The 20,643-nt window shown below is 38.6% G+C and overlaps 1 protein-coding gene across 10 annotated transcripts in view; it reads right to left on the bottom strand.

The window, feature by feature from the left end:
- The window catches only part of corn (microtubule-binding protein cornetto), a 63,342-nt gene that overhangs the window by 5,283 nt on the left and 37,416 nt on the right, over nt 1-20,643 (bottom strand). For 5 of the 10 annotated variants that reach the window (XR_003624970.2, XM_028182292.2, XM_089730219.1 and 2 more), the window contains exons 1-9: nt 18,858-19,035; nt 7,475-8,583; nt 6,638-6,852; nt 3,915-4,045; nt 3,240-3,412; nt 2,680-2,895; nt 2,178-2,413; nt 1,401-1,505; nt 819-1,026 (exon numbers count right to left, since the gene is read on the bottom strand). Coding sequence is in view for 9 of the 10 variants with exons in the window: in XM_028182292.2 (XP_028038093.2) it covers nt 819-1,026; nt 1,401-1,505; nt 2,178-2,413; nt 2,680-2,895; nt 3,240-3,412; nt 3,915-4,045; nt 6,638-6,852; nt 7,475-8,562 (2,372 nt within the window). In the remaining variant the exon portion in view is untranslated. Of the gene's footprint in view, nt 1-818; nt 1,027-1,400; nt 1,506-2,177; nt 2,414-2,679; nt 2,896-3,239; nt 3,413-3,914; nt 4,046-6,637; nt 6,853-7,474; nt 8,584-18,857; nt 19,036-20,643 lie in introns of those variants that run through there. The other 5 variants (XM_089730220.1, XM_089730221.1, XM_089730222.1 and 2 more) reach the window with 4 other exon arrangements.

A 20,643-nucleotide genomic window follows, 5' to 3' on the forward strand; every position in this document is an offset into this window, starting at 1 on the left:
GGTCTTAGTTACCAGGTCATAAAATCCCTTAAAAAATGTAATGCACTAGAAGCTACCCAGCTTTATGTCATCGGAATGAGTGATTGTTTTGATGAACTGCTTGTGTTGCTGATATACAGTGAGTGTTGTCACTATGGACGAAGTTATGGGTGTGTATTTGGGAATGAAAGGCAAAGGTGCAATTTCTCGGTAGACCAACGAATGTCGAATGTCGTTATTTGGAATTTGTATCTATACGAGCTTATCTCGAAAATGTCGTTGGTTTCGGGTATTCCTTTTTTTTATATTGCTTAGATGGGTGGACGAGCTCACAGCCCACCTGGTGTTAAGTGGTTACTGGAGCCCATAGACATTCACAACGTAATGCGCCACCCATCTTGAGATAAAAGTTCTAAGGTCTCAAGTATAGTTACAACGGCTGCCCCACCCTTCAAACCGAAACGCATTACTGCTTCACGGCAGAAATAGGCAGGGTGGTGGTACCCAACCGCGCGGACTCACAAGAGGTCCTACCACCAGTAATCTGTCAGTATCTGTAAAATATCTGTTCTATGGTGTTGTGGTTTGTTCTTTGTTGTTCGCATTCGCGGGATATTTTACTCTGATCATATAAAAGTCAAACACACCAATTTAACAATATATAGAATGTGTACAGTGTTATAATATAAACTAAAAAGAGTAAACAACGCTAGGGACTACAAGATACGAACTGAAACTAAAATTACGTTTTACAATCAACTTAAATCGGCGCGCGCGAAACTCTTTGCATAACGTCACGGGACACCGGCGCGTTCGGGAACTTGGGTGTATGGGTGTACCTGAGCGCGCTGAGCAGGGTGGCGTCGTGCTGCTTGTCGTGGTGCGCGGCGGCGAGGCGGAGCGCGCCCAGCAGGCGGGACAGCGTGTCGTCCAGCGCCAGCACGCGCCGCATCAGCACGTCCCGCTCCGGCTCCTCCGCCTCGCAGCGCTGCCGGTGCGCGATGGCGGCCGACAGCGTGCGCAGCGACTCCGAACCGGACTCCACCTCTGCCATAGACAACCCACTCGCACGTTGGTATCTTATTATTCAGACTATCAATCAGAACGGGGGCAAAGAAAATTGTTGCTTACAGCCTCGACTCGCTGTAACTATTACTTTTATCTATCTGCCCGACTAAACTAAAGTACTCTACGTAATTCTCAAAGCGTACTCTGAGCGAGAAAGACTTGCGGCTGAAAACGAAAACTTTGAAATTTTGATAGTAAAATATTCATAGTAGACCAGCACTAAAAATTCTTTACTAATAATACTACTACTAAATATCTACAGTTGTTCAAATTCAAAAAACCAATACTATTTATCAGTAAAAAGTTAAATAACAACAACGAAACTACACATTCAAAATGAAATGTTTAAGCACCTTTCTCAAAGTCCACAGAGTCTCTCTCCGGCGACAGTTCGTCTCCGCTAGAAATGCCGATGCCGTCCGCCCCCTCCGGCCCGGACCACCAGTCCTCGACGCAATCTGTAGCGGGAAAACATATATCATAAAACACTTTTCAAAAAATTTAAGGCGCTAGAAATTCACATTACAGTTCAACAACCGGAATCGAGTTTCAATGTCTATTGATAAAATATCTTATTAAATTGTACTGTAGGCATAAAATTTTACGCCCACACGGTCATGCGAATTGCGCTTTGATTTATGATAGAACATCAGCCATAGTCAACATAGATAAGAGAGCCAATTGTACTTTTTGTGTTTAATGTATCGCACCGTTTATTTGTTTTTTGGTGTACAATAAAGAATACTCTCTCTCTCTCTCTCTCTCTCTCTCTCTCTCAATTGTCATATCTGTAAGTTGTAATTTGTTTTTTACTTTAGAATTTCAACCAACTGTATGTCACCAAGGTCATATCCCAGAATTTGGTAAAGGCAAAAAGCAAAGATGGATAGTAACGACCGAAGTTCTTCAAACAACCATTTCAAGAATTTACAGCTGCCTTTTTCAGGAATCTATAATGTTAAGCCTGCGCAAAGTAGATCACATGAGTGCTCATTTGTATAGTTCATTCACCTTCCTTGCAAGTAGGAGAGCCCAAGTCTTGAAATCAGTTGTAATAAGAACGTAACGCGTGTCGTGATACTTCGGGGGCAAACGGGTGAGTTTAGTCGTCACATAGGCGGATAACTCACCGGGGTCCGTAACGAGACAGGGTTCAGTCTCGGAGTCGAGTAGGTCGGCGGAGTTGTCGTCGGAGGCGTCGTCGTCGTGCGGGGCGGCGGCGGCGTGCGCGGCGGCGTGCGCGGCGGCGGCGTGGGCGATGCTGGTGGCGATGGGCGGCGCGGCCCGCACGGCGCGAGCGATGGCCGCCAGCAGCCCGCCGCGCCCCTCCTCCTCCGGGGTGCCGGCCTCGCCGCTGTCACTGCGACTGTACAACATTAAAATTAAATAATGAGTTCACAAGCTTGAGTAACTAAAGATAGATTATTGATAGTATACTTTTTCATAGATTCAAGTTTTTTTTTTTCTCGTACTTGGGGTCTCGACATCTACTGTGTACTTTTGATTGTACTGTTGTTTTTGCGAGTGAAATATTCGTCATTTTTTAAGCAATGAACTTTCTTCTTATTTTTTCGTTCTTAGCACTTGGGTTCAGTTTTATTCAATCGTTTGTATAGATGTGTGGGTGCACACCTGAAGGCGTCGTTGTGGTAGACGGTGGGCTGCAGCAGGTCGGGGGGCAGCCCGTAGGCGGCGAGCAGCGCGCGCGTGAGGCGCTGCAGGCGGCGGGAGAGCGCGAGCAGCGCCCGGCCCGCGCCCGCCGCGCCGCCGCGCACCCGCGCCGCCCAGCACAGCGCCTCCTGGCGACGCTGCTCGCACAGCCGCACCAGCTGCCGACACTCCGCACGTCTGGAATACCGTAAGTTTTTTTTAAAATAAAAATTCAGTATTATGCATGCGGGATTCATTATAATCCTACGCAGTTTCAATTCGAAAATTATAAAACATAACCGGACCCTACAGCGTAATTCGGCTTTCAGTACGTTCATTATTAATTACCTTTTGGGTTAAAGTTTGTTGACCAATTCCAATTCTCAGACATGGGAAGTGTATCTATATGATCTATAAAAGAAGTAAAATATGATGCGCATGGCGCTTACTTGCTGCTAATTTTACATTATTTCTTCTCCATGTCCATTTTAGGACATTTTTGATTATTTTTTTATTATTATTAATGGTCAAGGAAACGTCACCTCTTGTCGAGCTCGGCGTTGGTGGCGACGAGCTGTCGGTCGGCGTCCCTGAGCGAGTCGGCGAGCGCGGCGGTCTCGGCGGCGAGGAAGTCGTGCATCTCGGCGGCGTCGCGCTCCGCCTCCACCAGCCGCGCCTCGGCCGCCGTCGCGCGCTGGCGGGACGTGCACCACTCCTGCGCGGGACAACAACGCGGCCTCGTCATCACGCTCCAACTAATACAAGCTCATCAATTCAATACCAGATTTTTTCTTTTTTTTTATTGCTGATGTGGGTGGACGAGCTGTGAACTATACGAACATAGTAGGTTTTGGTTTGACAACGACCATATGGTGTTTTTGTGTGTTCGGTGTGTAGCCAGCTACATTTTTTACTGGTGGTAGGACGTCTTGTGAGTCCGTGCGGGTAGGTACCACCGCCCTGTCTATTTCTGCCGTGAAGCAGTATGCGTTTCGGTTCGAAGGGTGAGGCAGCCGTTGTAACTATACTTGAGACTTTAGAACTTAATCTCAAGGTGGGTGGCGTATTTACGTTGCAGATGTCTATGGGCTCCAGTAACCACTTAACACCAAGTGGGCTGTGAGCTCGTCCACCCATCTAAGCAATAAAAAAAAACGTAGAGACGATAACGAGACAAACGTTGCTTTATCGTCAATGAGATTAACAGGGACACTAACAATTTGCAGCTTATTGCAGTGGTCGCGCAGAGCGTCTATCTCCGCCCGCTGCCTGGCCGCCAGCTCCCCGGCGGACCGCAGCTGCTCGCCCAGCGCGTGCAGGCAGCCCTCCGCTCCGGCGTCCGCGCCTGCTGAACAAACTTCAACATTAATTACGTTAAACTATATATGTTTCAATACTTATCTATTTTAAAAAAATCCAATGACAGAAATAAAATTAGTGTTATTAAATTATAATAATAATCTAAATGTGCCTATTTTGAGACTGGCCGAAAACGATGTCACCAATAAACATGTCCAGGCAGGCGTTTATCTAAAAGGAGTGGAATTTACATGTACTAATTATATCTCGTCGGCCCCTGTCGCGTGCTTTACATTCCAGCACATCATACTTGGTGGTTTAATGTTATTAATATGAATACGTGAGGCAAAAACTTTGTACCCCTTTTTACGAAAATTGCGCGGACGGAGGAGTATGAAATGTTCCACACTTATAGAGATTATAGAGAGGAAGTGCACAATGCTAATATTTTTTTTAAATAATGCATAAAAGATACATTACATCAATAAAGAAAACATTACACACACTACCATGTATTTGACACACACACGCATGCATACTATTTGTTTATTGTCAAACTTTTCTTTGCAGTCTGTCAGTTATAATCTGTCAAATTAGATTAAATATTGTTTTCTCTTTATTAATATTTGTCGAAAGTGTAGTCTTGACGAAATCTATGATTAAAGAAGTATAATAGTCCTTGACAATAGAATCATAATAATGTACAAATTTATAATTTCCATTAGTTATAGTCGAGTTTCGACACGAGGGTACCACTAGTAATAATAATATTGTAGACCTATTTTCAGCTTGTGTAATGGAACGCGGCGGTCACCGACAATTAGTTTGTCGAGTGATGTCGTGTTTGAACGAAAATGAAATAAATATAAGATTAAAAAAAAACAAAAAAAAAACGCTTTTATACAAAATCCAACTAAAAAATAGAAAATAAATTTTAATAAATTTGAATTAAAAATAGTGTAAGAAAAAACGATTTTATTGTAAAAAAAAGCGTGGGGTGCATGGTATCACTAGTTATAAATATTTTATGAAAAGATATGAGTAGAAGGGTTATTTTGATAATATCCTGAAAAGCACCCCACGCTTTTTTACAATAAAATCATTTTTTTTAAATACCGAATTGTCATCGGACCTTAATAAGTTTGCCAAATTTCGAGTTAATCCGACGTTTTGGAGGGCGTCGAAATCATGTTCAAGATTCCGTTATACCAACATACATACGTCTGAAGCTAATAAAAGCGTATTAATATCATGTATTTTAACTATGTCCGAAATCGATGACAGGTAATGTATGGTGATCCTACACACATTACCACTAAAAATCAGATGCGAAACCTTTTATTTGAATCTGCACGCGATGCAGAGAGGGTGTCCATGTGAGCTCATCTATCAGTAGATAATAATGGTTTTCCACAAATCGACTTATGATCATAATAATTGTACATGTATTGCAGAATTATATTAAAATATATTATGACAGCTTACCGATACAAAACAAGAAAAACAATAAATAATTCAAAAATGGAATACAATTTGTTGCCAGCTGTGTTTTTAAATAATAGTGTGTCAACACTGTCGTTGTTTACATATGCAAATCCTGAACTTTTGTTTTTAACATAAAATTTTTAGGTATAATATATTTTAGCATGTTGTATTTATTACAAAAACACGAAATGTATTGTTTAAAAGTTTACGTAGGTATTTTTATATCGTAAAATATAATTTGTTCACTATATGCTATTGCGACAAGATTGTAAATTATTTGTATTCATGTTTATGTTGTAGTATCATGTATTTAACGACTCCAAAGAAAGTTTGGAACAAAATGAAAATCTTCAGATCGGGTGATATTGTAAGCGTACGGTGTGAATGTTGTCGTTCGGAACTTGTAATCTATGCTGGCTTGTCTTGAAAATATTAGCACGATTAAGGCATTTGTAAAATATCTCGTGTTCTTTGATGGTTCTTTGATGAACCGCTACAACCTTCCCTTTGGGATGAAACCTACGAAGTGATTCCGACGCTCAAATATACCAAGGCTTGAAATGCCAATCATTAACAAAAATACCCACTATGATCTCTTAATCCAAAACCCAGACCCGGTGCACCAAAATCAGGGTCAGTAATCCCTAAATGAACGAGGCAATAACTACTTCATAAAAAAAAACGATGCGCGTGCAACTTGGTGCACGTGAATGAAGTGAAACTTCTTTTTCGATGTGTAGAATTGTGGTTTTCATCATTTTTCATCCTTAAATCAGATTGCTCTTGTAATAGGGAATGCTTTGTATAAGAGATCAACAGAGAGATTTGCAACATCCTCAACATTTATATTATATATATTTTAAATTATAGATAGAAAGATAAATATATATATTTTTTAAATACTTTTTTTAAATATTGGACGCTACTCGTTGCTAACGCTCACGCTGGCCTGTAACAGGTATACTACGCGCATGCGTACGAGTACCACGCATTCTCCCTCGCTCTGTCCCTTTCTAGTATGGTAGCGTTAAACGCTTAAGGCAACCTTGCTGGAAGTAGCATTATAAGTTTCACTTAAAAAAGTACCGTGTTCAATTTCCCACATTGACGTTAAAATGTCTGGTGACGATAGTAAGGTTGTAGTGGGACGGCATACCTGCGCCGGCGAGCTCGAGCAGTCGGCGCGTGTTGTCGTCGAGCTGCGCGATGGCGGCGAGCCGCGCGCCGCGCTCGGCCCGCAGCTGCGCGTCAGCGGCGGCGGCGCGCGCCCGCAGCTCCGCGCACTCCGCCTGCAGCGCCGACAGCCGCGCGCTCTCCGCGCCGCGCGTGCTCGCCTGCACGCCGCGCTCGCACCGGGATACCGCGAGCTTTCTGTAATCGCACCACGAACGATCTGTTTATGCTTTATGTACAAGTCGTGTTAAGGTTCGAGCACATTATGTCGGGCCGGGTCGCAGTACCTTGACGGATTTTGAGCACAGTATACTGCCTGCGCAGCTGCTGTGTATTTGCGTGCAACTGTACATTATAGATTGCTCTGACGAAGAACTTTTTTTTTGTTGATCATCGCAATGAGGATCTTGCATCGAACTAAATTAATTGAAAGTTCTTGATTCATTTTTGTGAACACCACAGGAACACGCAAATACCAAAAAATGCAAATATCGTAAAATAAAGAAGTGCGCGCGTGCAATCCGCTTGCTATAGCACACTGTTGACGGGGCGCTGCGGGGCGGGGCGGGCCGCATCGCACGGACGCAAATCCGCGTCGCAACAATGCGAGTCGCTGCGGCCCCACACAGTGTGCGATAACTCTTACAAATTGTATACAAGCGATTTGAGCGGATTTTTGCGCTTTGCCCCGACACGCTGCGGCCCGGCATAATGTGCTCGAACCTTTAATCAACTAATGTTATTATTAACTGTACTTAACTATAGTATAGAAACTGAGCGATCCTAAACCAAAAGCTTTACGAGCAAAAATGGAACTTACGTTTCTATATTTGGCACGATGCCCGCGAGCGCCGCTTCAACGTCCGTTCCCAAGAGTACTGTCTGGGAGGTCCTCTCTGCGTATATCCGCACGCGAGTTTTTATGGCACAGCGTGAAGATGCCGACCTGGAAACGGTTGGTCTCCTCGACGTTGGTGGTGTTGTCTCATGTTTTGGTGAACCTTCGGCGTCCGTCTCGCGTTTTCTCCGAGGCAAAGTAGCATATTTATCTGAGGTGGACCGAGTTACAGTGTTCTCTGGATTCGGCGTCAGTCGCGGTCCATTGGTTGGCCACCTTTTTTCTTCACATGGAGAGCTAGGGGTGCGACATCGAGCCGATGAGGTTTTGGTTGGCTTTGCGCGCAATGCGGGACTTTCTCTAACAAGATTCGGCAGATCGCCATTAGGTCTGATTCGAGGTTTAGGGGTGAGCGGTCGAGGCTTCTCTGGCAAAGTTGGTTTCTCTCTGCTTCTTGCACGTTCTCTAGTGGCCAAGTTCGGTCCGCGAGGTGCAGTAGCCGGTCGTGGCGTGGATGAACCGATAGGTGAACTTCGTTTCGGATCGGCAACGTTTACATTTACTCGTCGACGAGGTAGGGGAGGTGCGCCCGCCAACGAGGAGCTCTCAGAGCCGCAACCCGAACCACACGACACGACACTAGAAGCGCACGATCTGGATCCTCCACCACTGCTGAGTGCGCGGCCGCAACCTTCGACGCCGCTATCGCTGCCCGCAGCACCGAGCGCCAGCTCGTCTCCTGCCGGCAAGCTATCGAGGTCTCCCAGTGATCTCGCATCTTCATTCGTTTCACACGCGTCTTGCTCCCCTAACGACTGCTTAAAAATAGTTAAAGGTTCTTGTTCTACAGTATCCACGACCACGCCGCTTTCGTCCTTGTTCGGTTCAGTATCTTCTTTAATTTCACTTTCTTCATCTTTGATAGAACTTATATTTTCAGGATTTACGGAGATATCAGTTTCGGTTTTCGATTCGTCGAGTTGTTGTTGTTGTTGTTCAGAAATTTCACTGTTTTGAGTGACTCCCGCTGGGGATACGGAATCTTCTACACAAGTAGCACCTTCTTCCATGTCGAGTGTAAATTACATGTTCTGAAAAAAATTTAAGTTATTATGACTTTGAAAATCATTAGCAAACGTATTAGAACAGAGCAGAGTAATCGGTTTAATGCAAATTTATAATAGTTTCATTATCAGTCGCGTTGTAACTCCCATAGGTTCTTCAACCACGACTATTTTCGACTATCAAACCCGGAAAAATATTAATTTGCGTAATTGCTGATGGCACGGCATTTTGTAAGCTTGCGCGGCTAGGTACCACCACCCGGCTCATTTCTGCCATGAAGCAGCTTTCGCGTTTCAATTTGAAGGATAGAGTCAGTCGTTGTTCTGTAAAAACTGAAACTTAGAACTCATGTCTGAAGGTCAGTGCCGAATCGACGTTGCGATCTCTATGATCTCCGGTAACCATTTAACACTAGATAGGCCGAAAATTCGTACACTCATGTCGAAAAAAAAAAAAAAATTTTTTTTTTTTTTTTACGCGAGACGATGACAATTTTAATATCTAGGTATATATATCTAATAATTTACTAGTGACTATTTCAATGAGTTCTACATATTTTTCTAGAAGGTATGTTTACTGTACGAACGACGCAATCAACGATATAAACGAATATTGTGAGTGTGTACTAGACAGTAAAGTTCACGGTTACGACACAGGTTTACGGCTTCATTTGTGTCGACATCACTTCGAACATAAAGCTTGCTTCGTTCTACGTGCACGACGTATGCACAAGGTATTCTACAACATAAAAGCGGTTCGCAAACAGTACATGCTCGATTTACATTAAAATATCCAAACAGAATTTCAAGTAGAGAAACGAGTGACAACGGACAAAACCTATGCACGCCGCATTATGGAGTTTGTCTGTAGAATGCAGCGTTAAACACGCTGTAGTTCTCATGGATCGGAGGCCATTCGACGCTGTCTGTTTTGAAAATGATGAATATGAATATCTGTACTTTCGATATTTTTGAAATAGATGACATGAATTTTTATTTTATTTATTTATTTCAGATTTTGCATCCATATTACATTCATTAGCGGGCTAAAAACAGAATATTAATAATAATACAAAAACCAAAAATGAAAATGAATGTCATAACGGGCGGAACTCAAAATCGTTCGAGCATCACGAGGGAAAACGTGCATACATAGATTGTGGTATTAGTTATCTATCTACTTAATCGCTTTATTGTGCTTTATGAATATAAACGTGCCACACTCAATAGCCCCAACTTATTCCTATCTCGTCCTCGAAGGTCAAATATTGTTCGAATTTTAATATTCTCGAATATTTTGAGAAATTTCATCGAGTTGAGCGCGCATCAATTGCTACGATGCGCGCCCGCAAGAATACAAATGCAAGTAATAAAGTGCAAGTAAGGATTCGAAGGGTCATCGCTCTTTGCGATTTGCTGCAGGGGGCCATTCAATACGGACTATTTAAATAGTGAGGCAAACTGTGAACACCTAGTACGATTACTGCCAATCTAATTTGTCACGGTTGTAGAGCGAGGCTCGCGTCGCGTCGCGTCGTCTGTACAAATGCCTCTTTATAAACAGTAAACATATGGTTTATTTTTAACGACATACAAAGAACAGACACGTGAAGCTTGTTAGTTAATTGAACACGTTGAAAGGCCACGGCGAAGGTCTAAAGCCGAGGCCACATCATCATACTCTTTAAAAATACAAGTTCTTCACATTCTACCCGTAAACTAACGAGCTAGTTGAAGTTGACCTCACATAAGTCTCTAGAGACGCATTTTTACGTCGAGGAAACAAATGAATAGCTATATCCGCTTTCAATACAAGTAAGCTGTACTACAAACTATCGTATAAAAATTGTATTCAATATACATTTTTATCAGGGAGTGAAAACAATATGTTTTAAGAGTTTTAAGTTAATTGTTATTAGTATTAAGCGGTAGGCAGCGGCTTGGCTCTGCCCCTGGCATTGCTGAAGTCCATGGGCGACGGTAACCACTCACCATCAGGTCGTATGCCTACAAGGGCAATAAAAAAAAGTACAACTTTGGATACGATTGCGCTCGAGACATTGCTGATATTCATGAGCGCCGGTGAACGTTCACAAAGGGTAATAAAAATAAAAGTATTCATATAATAACGACGCTCTTTATCCATCAGAAGGTTCCGTGAATCGAAATGCACGCGTTTAAGGAACTTTCCCGAGCCCACGAAATCGATTAGAAAGATTTACTTTACATTCTGCAAGTTGATTGCGACACCGAATTAAGTCAAAACACGTTTTGAAAGTTTTTAACTTTTAAATCATTACGAATGCGTTCATAAACCGCAACTATCGCATTAATATTTCACGATAAGATAACAACAATTTATGTAGCATCACTCGATACCTATTGGTGAAACAGTCGATGATTACTCAGATATATAATAAAATCGAATATTTTTATAACGAAATGAGTTTTATCATATACCGGGGAAATTTAAGTACTGGCCGCGATAACCTTTACGTCATTGAAATATGTCAAATGTATAAATCATTGTACGTCTTCTTACAGAAAAAAAATTTGGTTAGGTACACGTGAGAGTGTTAACTCCTATGTAAAACATAAATTGTAATATCATAACGCATGTCGAGTATTATTCTTTATCTCTATGCAGCTGCATATATAATATGGCAAAATACTAAATATTAATTAAATCATAATTAAGCGAACAACGAATTGTCAAGACGCTTTTTAATGAATTAATTAAAAAAAGTTACCGTGATGCAATATCGATACCAAATTTTTATGTTAACAGTTTATTGTGTGTGTTGCACAGTTTATACAAAATAATGTATGTGAAATTAACTATAAAAAATCAATTAATTGTAATATTTTAAAACTAGTACAAGTTTCATCGTCTATAACAGTGGTGGGCAAACATTTTTAATGGCGGGCCACAAAGTTTAAGAAATTCTAGAGGAGGTCCAGAATTATAGAAAAAATGCATTTTGTATTAAAGCTTTTTAATAAACAAAATACCTTTTACTTTTACGCCTTGTTAGGCGTGTGAGACCTGAGGCGTGTGATAGATAGGTGAAAGAATGTTTTTTTTTCAATAAATAAACTAATACCTGTGACAGACTGCCAAGATAATTATAATGATGGTAAGTAGTTAATTATGAGATAATGAAAGCTCAAAACACCCCTGACGAATTGGCGCTTTCATTAAAAATTTGAAAATTTCCAATTTTTTATTTTTATTTTATTGCTTAGATGGGTGGACGAGCTCACACCCCACCTGGTGTTAGTGGTTACTGGAGCCCATAGACATCTACAACGTAAATGCGCCACCCACCTCGAGATATAAGTTCTAAGGTCTCAAGTATAGTTACAACGGCTGCCTCACCCTTCAAACCGAAACGCATTACTGCTTCACGGCAGAAATAGGCAGGGTGGTGGTACCCACCCGCGCGGACTCACGAGGTCACCAGTAATTACGCAAATTATAATTTTGCGGGTTTCATTTCTATTACACATTATTACACATTACATATTTATTATATAAACGTTAGATTTTATTTTACGCGCCAAAATGCTGACTAGAATATTTAGGATGTATGGACGGACTCTCGGAGGGCCGGATTAAATACTTCCGCGGACCGGAGTTGGCACACGGGTCGTACTTTGCCCATCACTGGTCCATAATAATTACTGACTTCGCTCAAAAGTGGTCTTGTCTCAAAGAGGTCGCTCGCTATGCGTTTTTCATATTATTAAGCGTATTGTCTTTATGAAAAATATTACTTTTCCTATTTGATACACCAAAAAGTTTAATAATATTTTAGTATAAGTACCATAGACACGAAACAAACGAAATTACATCTTTATACATTCATAGACATTTAAGACATTTAACTCTAGTTATAAAATAAGCATAATGTTTCAGTAACTGAACGCTTTCAGTTACTTGGCTTGAATCCATCTGATGGCGTCAGTTCGACGAGTCAGTTAAATTATTATTAACTGGGTTAATGCAGACAAAACTTATTGTGCATTAAATAAACAATTTAAAGCCGCCCTACGCCGCGATCTCTGTGTGATTGATCGCTATGATAAAATAACCTTTCGTAATTCTGAATCTGCAACGAGAAGGAATGAAATATAATCAATGCGGGTTCTGTTTATCTACAACTCACGAGATCTCAGTTCGCTTGGTATTAAATATATGTATCTATTAAATGGTTACTGAACTATTGGACATGAGACCTCACAACGACACCTGGAGCAATGATTCTCAATTGTATTGTAAGTGCCTTTGAAAAATAAATTATTTTCTTGAAAAATGTCAAGAGAACTTCCGCTCATCCGTTTTTTTTTCCTACCTAAGCTGAAGCCTTGAGAGGCTATGTCCGCGTAACCGGGCGAGTAGGTGAGCTGACGGGGCTCAAACCGGGAGTGTTGCTAACATTGGCCCTAGCAAGAGCAGTGCTTCGCAGAATCTACCACCGGATCGGAAACGCGACTCACTGAGAAGATACGGCGAGAAACTCAGTGGGCTGTATCTATGGATTGGCGCTCATCCGTAAACACTTATAAACGTTCTTCGTGCTATGTACATACTCGTATAAGTCGTTCATTTGACTTCTAAAAACTGAAACGATACCTATTCTCAAACTTGTGACATTCTGAATATTTTATACAAACAAAGTGAACGGTCAAATAATTTTCCAATATTGACAACGCAGACATTTCTTGGGAATCACATATTTAGCGGTATCTATATGCTGTTGAAAAATCTCCCCTCCGTTATAATACTCGTTTCCTATACAATAACAGCAGTATAGGTAATTTAGATTGTATTTATAATATTTTCAAAACCTCAAACCGCATTATTTATCAAAATTTATTTTACATTGAAATGTATTTTTAACGTAACAAAAAATGAATACCAGCTTATTGTGCCGAGATCAACATACCGATAAATCATAAAGAGGAAAAACAGTCACAATTAGCTGGCTACATTACATGACTATAAAAATTATAGCTTTTATTCGACCGACTAACGTCATCTCTCAATATAGATTTATCGACGGTTGAACAGTGGTTATACCAAAAAGCAATTCACAGTGCAAATATGTGTGGCAAGAGAAGAATAGTTGGATTAGCTTTTTTCTAGCGTTTTATAAATTCGCTTATAAATCTTGCATAAATCGCTTACAAGAGCTTTTGAAAGAATTATTTAAATAGATCTTAACCCAAAGTCCTGGGTATTTTGCTAAGAATATGAATTAAAAAGTTTTTAAGTGTACAATACATCTTGGTACTATAAAAACAGACTTAGAAGTTATGTCCCAAGTGGGTGGCGGCATTTAGGTTGTTGATGTCCACGTGCTTCGGTAACCAATTAACACTAGTTGGACCGTGAGCTCGTCTACTCACGTCTACTACAAAGGTGTTCGAAATTTGTTGTACATAAAAGAGTTTGAGGACCACTGGTCAAACGACAAAAATCATCATCCATAGTCATCAAACAAGAATATGAGCGAAACGGTTAATCACTACATAGCTATTTGTTAACAAATTGTCGATGATGGTTGGCTGGAAGGTTATTGCACTTTTCCGATTTGTGTCGGACATTTGATTAGCAAACAAGAGTTCGTAACGGAACATAATTATAACGTTTTATTCTATTATTGGAATCGTAAAAACGTTCTCCCGGAGTCTCTGTGTAATTTATTTATTCGAGCGAATATATTTATTAAAAACCATCAAACTATATATTTCTTATACATTTAAACGAGCAATTCTTGTATATATATAACCTGAACCTCGGAAACGGCTCCAACGATTTTCATAAAATTTAGTATACAGGGGATTTCGGGGGCGATAAATCGATCTAGCTACGATTTATTTTCAGAAAATGTTTTTTATTCGTGTTTTCAATAATCAACTCTTCCCGACATCTATTGGCGAATAATCATACTATTTTTCTTAATTGAGGGCAACTAACCGCTTTAAAGACACAACAAGATGGCGTTATAAAAAAAAACCGAGCAAAGTTCGGTCATCATCTAGTTACGTAATAATAGGTTACTTAGTTCTTGAAACATCAATTGTTCTACCGTCGGTTAGTCGTTCGTAATTTTGTACCCGGGGGATCGGCTTCAGCCAGAAACTTAATTACTTTATTTAAAACTTAACATAAATTGTGATCAATGTAAGTTAGTGTAACACTAACTAATATAATAACTAATGAAATTAGATAATTTTTTTGGTAATTATATTCGAACAAGAACAAGGAAACAGGAAAATAACAAACGAGTAAGCTGACTTGTATTTCAAAGCACATTCAATATTTCTAAATATGCTCTGTATTGATTCATACGAATAGTTATATTGGTTTTATCTATATATTAATACGTGAAGCAAAAACTTTGTACTCCTTTATACGAAAATCGCACGGACGGAGGAGTATGAAATTTCCTACACATAAAGATAATATAGAGTAGTGCAGAATGCTATTTTTTTAAATTATGCTTTAAAAATATTTTATTTAACACACACACACATTATGTATATTATACTCTTTTGTTTATTGTCAAACCTTTATTATTGCTTAAAGCCTGTGGTCGAATTGAGAATAGGTTAATATTGTTTATGTTTAATATTATTTGTCTGTAGTCTTGGCGAAATCTGTGATTATAGAAGTATAATAAGTCTTTGACAATAGAACCATAATAATGTTCAAACTTATAATTTCAATTAATTATAGTCGAATTTCGACTACAGAGGGACCACTAGTGAGTAAAATAGTTTTGTGATCACAGCGTTGCCTTGCGTTGTGTTCTTGATCACAGATTAGCGTGGTATGGACATGTGATGCGCAGAGAGAAGATGCATATGACTAGGAGATGTATGGAAATGGTAGTGCAAGGTAGAGGGGGAAGAGGTCTACCGAAGAAGACATGGATGGAGTTTGTGAATGACGAAATGAGAGAGAGAGAGGAGCGAGTGTTGGGATGATGGCTGATAGAAGAGAATGGAAGAGAAAAATTAGCTTTGCCGACCCCACCTAGTGGGATAAGGTGGGGAAAAAGGAGAGAGTTTTTTGATCACTAAGTGGTTTGATTATTGAAATGTAGCAACCAATCAAATATAGATGTTCTGCATTTCTTGCTGTTTAGGGCATCTTTCTTAAGGTGTTTATTAATTTTATTATAAAGTGTGGGACCTAAGTATCAAAAGAACCTATGGATAAATTGAGTTTTAAGATGGATCTAGACATTATGATTGCGTCGCCTCAGAACCAAATTAAAGTTGTAAATACAAATGGAATGTTGTTTTAAAATTATTTTATAAATAAATAATTACTGAATTGCACTTCACAATTTTGATAAAGCTGATGTGTAGGGTACAACTTAGATTTAAAAGAGAAAATTTTAATGACGGTCCTCTGGGCTTTTTCTAATAGAAATAGATACGTTTTGGAAGCCCCAAGAAGTAATGCAATACGACAAAATAGACTGACAAAAGGCCTGATAGATTTGCTTAAGTAATTTAAAATCCATATATCCATATATACACATCTATACTAATATTATAAAGAGGAAAGAGTTGTTTGTTTGTTTGTTTCGAATAGGCTCCGAAACTACTGGACCGATTTGAAAAATTCTTTTTCCATTAGAAGCCGACATTGTCTCTGATGAACATAGGCTACTTTTTTAAATTTTTTTTAATTTTTTTTTTTTGTTTCATGTGTGTTTTAATGTTTCCAAAGCGAAGCGAGGGCGGGTCGCTAGTACATAATATATAGATAATAAACACCCAGACAAAAAGCAAACAAACCTGTTCATCACACGAATGTTTGGCGGATGTGCAAAACTCAGGGCCGCTAACTATTGAACCACCGAGTCAGTCAAAATACGAATAAACATATGTTGTTCTAACAGAAATTATAAAACCAACGAACGACTCGTTAATTCATATCCGCAATCGATACGTTTCGACTTCCTGAACAATATTTCAAAGTAAAGGATTCGTGTTATAACCGTGAATCGCAAACGTAACTATTCTACTGATGGTATGACCTCTTGTGAGTCCGCGCGGGTAGGTAGCACCGCCCTGCCTATTTCTGCCGTGAAGCAGTAATCCGTTTCGGTTTGAAGGGTAGCCGTTGTAACTATACTGAGACCTTAGAACTTATACCTCAAGGTGAGTGACGCATTTACGTTGTAGATGTCGATGGGCTCCAGTAACTGCTTAACATCAGGTGGGTTGTGAGCTCGTCCACCCATTTAAGCAATAAAAAAAAAACGTATAAAACGAAGACCTTTCGTGAACAGTTTTATCCTATTTCACGGGAACTATCACAATAACTGTCCGTTTGTCATGAATCGTTTTCGCTTTACAGTGAGCGGAAAAGACAGGGCGCGACCGGATATGGAGGGCTCGATGTCCAGCGCGACAACCGACCAAGACTTGTACAATAAATACGGTAATGGAAATTATTCAACGACAAGTCAAACAGGATTTTATTCGCTCGTAATGCCTGTTCGTTTTATACAATTCTGTATGACGAAGTACGAAATAAGTAGGCACTTTACATTTCTCATGAGTCGATGATAAATTACCAACAAGTACACATCGTTCCATTAACAGTTTCTAGTGGTATGTTTAAAAGTGCTCACGACGGAGTTCAAGGCCCATGTCCTTGTGTAGGTTAGTAGTAGTGGTTAGTCGAATAATAAACGTATCCAATTTTACTAATAAATATATAGATGTGGCATTGGAAGTACAACCTTAGCTATTGATATTCCTTGACAATAGATCTGATGATTTTATCTAAAACTTTAGACAGGCCATTATTTTCGCCATTACTACGTAAATTGGAACAGATTTTTTTAACTAACTTCAAAACAGAAGAAATTATTTATCGGACTGCATTTTTTATAATTTTTTTACGAATTTGATAATATATTTATTTTATTTTATTTTATATGACTTCGTGGAAGAACCAGCTTCCAGTACCTATATAAATTTTATTAACGTATGACCAGTTGTTTTTGAGTTATCCTTAATAATGCACGTTTAATTGACTTCGAAGACTGATGATATTCTCATTTTAATTTGTTTAAATTCGCTTTAGTTTTTGCTAAAACTTCGCATTATGGTATTTAAGGTTAAATAACGTCAACTTTTAATTGAGATACCCCGCCTAATTAATTTAAAAAGTCAGGTTATAAAAAAGTTCCATATTGTGTCAGATAGAACAAATTAATGTGTAAAATAACATTAGACTATCCCTACAGTCAAGTGGGACGACCCGAATTATTGTCACACACCGTTGACACCGCGCCTCTAAAAAAGAAGCCATGTTTTAACGATCCTTTACTAATTGTATAATTAAATATTATATTAACAAGGAGATACGTAGTATCAATAAATATTGCGTGCCTAAGTAAGGGAATGCATTTTACTCAGAAACATTTTTATCTTATGCATTGATCTAGATTATTCTAGATATGATTGGAGATATTTTTTGCTTTTACATTTTTTGTATCGTCACATTTTCTACTTTATTTAATGTAGCGTAGAATATTGTCTCTAATAATGTTGTCAGAGTTGGTATTATTATTCCAATCAACATCGGGTCTCCCTAACAATTGTTCGCTCCCCCGCATTTTGTTCTAAACCAAGACTCACTGAATGTTAAGTTCAAAAACAGGCATTGATTTTTGGATAAACTATAATAAAAACAATATAATAGATGAAGAAATGCATTTTGAAAATTCTGAACCATTTATACAGAATATAAAAGGCCTAATTTGATTATTAGGCGCACGTGTTTATAATAATTTTAATAACACTACATTCTTTGAAATTTTCTATTAACAGTTTCTATCGCTAAGTATTAATACCAAAATACCAATTAATCAAACATGTTTTCGTTTATCGATAAGATAAAAAAAATATTGCTCTAAATCGAAACGAAAAAGTGTACATATCAAGACAAAAATAGATTTAGTAAATTTCTCGTATACCTTTACGAATTTATTTACTTAGAATCTGTAAATATATCATACATTTTCTCTATAATGCATATTTCCTCGATTTAGTAAATTTCTCGTATACCTTTACGAGTTTATTTACTTAGAATCTGTAAATATATCATACATTTTCTCTATAATGCATATTTCCCTATGATTATCCTAAAATTAACACAAATTAAGAGTGTACATGTTATAATTTAACTGCACAAATATTTTTTTATATCGGGGCAAGACATGTGTGTACATCAAATCTCCGGAGAAAATAAAATGTATTCTCACCCGAATGGTTGTAGAACAGAAGCGTCAAACACACTTATAGATAATTAGCTAGATAAACAAGTCACTTTCTTTTCACTGAATGTAAACACTGAAAAATAAAACCAATTCATCGAGAAAGTCCGATCGTAAATACGTCAGTTAGCGGGACGGGCGCGGATGGAACTACTGAGAAGTGAGAATAAAAGTTCATCGACGAGGATCGGAGGGGCGCCGCGGAGCGTCACCATGTGTAGCTGGTAACATCCTAGCAGTTCACGTATGCGTTTGGCATATTCAGCCTTTCTACACGCTTTAAAATGGCAAGATAATTATTGCAGTTCCATCTGTACATATAATATATAAAAATGAATTGCTGTTCGTTAGTCTCGCTAAAACTCGAGAACGGCTGAACCGATTTGGCTAATTATGGTCTTGAATTATTTGTGGAAGTCCAGAGAAGGCTTAAAAGGTAGATAAATATGAAAATGCTCGGAATTCAAAATAACAATTTCGTTTTTCCTTTGATGTGCCCCCCGTTGGACGGATTCCTTTTGTTTGTTTTAATTTTATTTTATACAAAAGCTTAGGTCTTTTATTTATCGATTGAGGCACTACGAAGTCTGCCGGGTCAGCTAGTTGTATTATACATTTAAAACGTTGACTGAATAAAATGTATACGATTCTAACAAGTGTGGCACATGAGTAGAGTTTAAAGTTTAAGCTCATCGTTGCTCTCATTTCATATTATTTTCAAACATACCGGACCGTTTATTTTTGCTAGAAAACCCTCTTTTTTTTTTAATTGAATGAAAATTTTTATTTCAATGCTATTGAGCCAAACTAATTTTTTTAAATAACTGTGTGCTCACTGAATCGTACTATAGTGTCTGTCCGGTCTGTATGTCGGCTCTTTTATGCATTTTTCCTCAAGCGGGCCGTGAGTTTTGGTCCCTATCTAAACCAACACGAGAAAAGTGCAATTCTATTATATTCATAATGACCTTAATTCATTCATTTCATTGTCCGTTTCATTTGATCGATACAATTGCCTCCCATCAGTAGATCGACTAGAATCAATTCACTGGTAAGTAGATGCAACGTATTTGCCGCTAGATTTCACATTTACATAATAGTGCGTCAATAATTTTCTGGTCGATTTAAGATGATAACAATAAATAAATTGTTTTTTGTTTAACTTTACTTCTTGTTGAAGAAAATCTGTACTGACAAAGGGTAAAATTATACGTAAAATTTAATTAGTTATGAATTTGCAGTCTGCGCAAAGTAGGAAATAAGTTGTCTATCTAACTTGAGTTACTGTGAGTCCAGATAATAAATATATAGATTTTAGCATTCGCCAGTGATTATTATTTCTTTTTCTATAAGCAGATAATTATAAACAAATCAGTCCTCCTTATAGCGAATTTGTATGCGAATGTTTCTTCGAATTACATTGCCCCTCAAGTGTTGATTTGATAAGACAAAAAAATAGTGACAGAGTAACAAATACAAACACAATAAACATCTGTTTTATGTTTAAAATAAAAAAAAGGTCTACTGTAGCGAAAGGGGTATTATATATGTGTTTTTGTATGTATATATGTCTATGTAAATTAACGTTTTCAGGGATTGTAACGAGCAATTAAGTTTTGCAGACAGTAATATCCGGTCAGATTGAACATAAATAAAACGAGGCGGTAATTTAATTTCGTTGGGGAATGATAGATCTGATGGTCCCTGCCTATTGCTTTACCAGCTAACTCTACACGATAACTTTGAACTTATATTAAGCGTAATGAACGGGAAA

Source organism: Bombyx mandarina, chromosome 10, assembly GCF_030267445.1.
Source record: "Bombyx mandarina strain Sakado chromosome 10, ASM3026744v2".
NCBI lineage: Eukaryota > Metazoa > Arthropoda > Insecta > Lepidoptera > Bombycidae > Bombyx > Bombyx mandarina.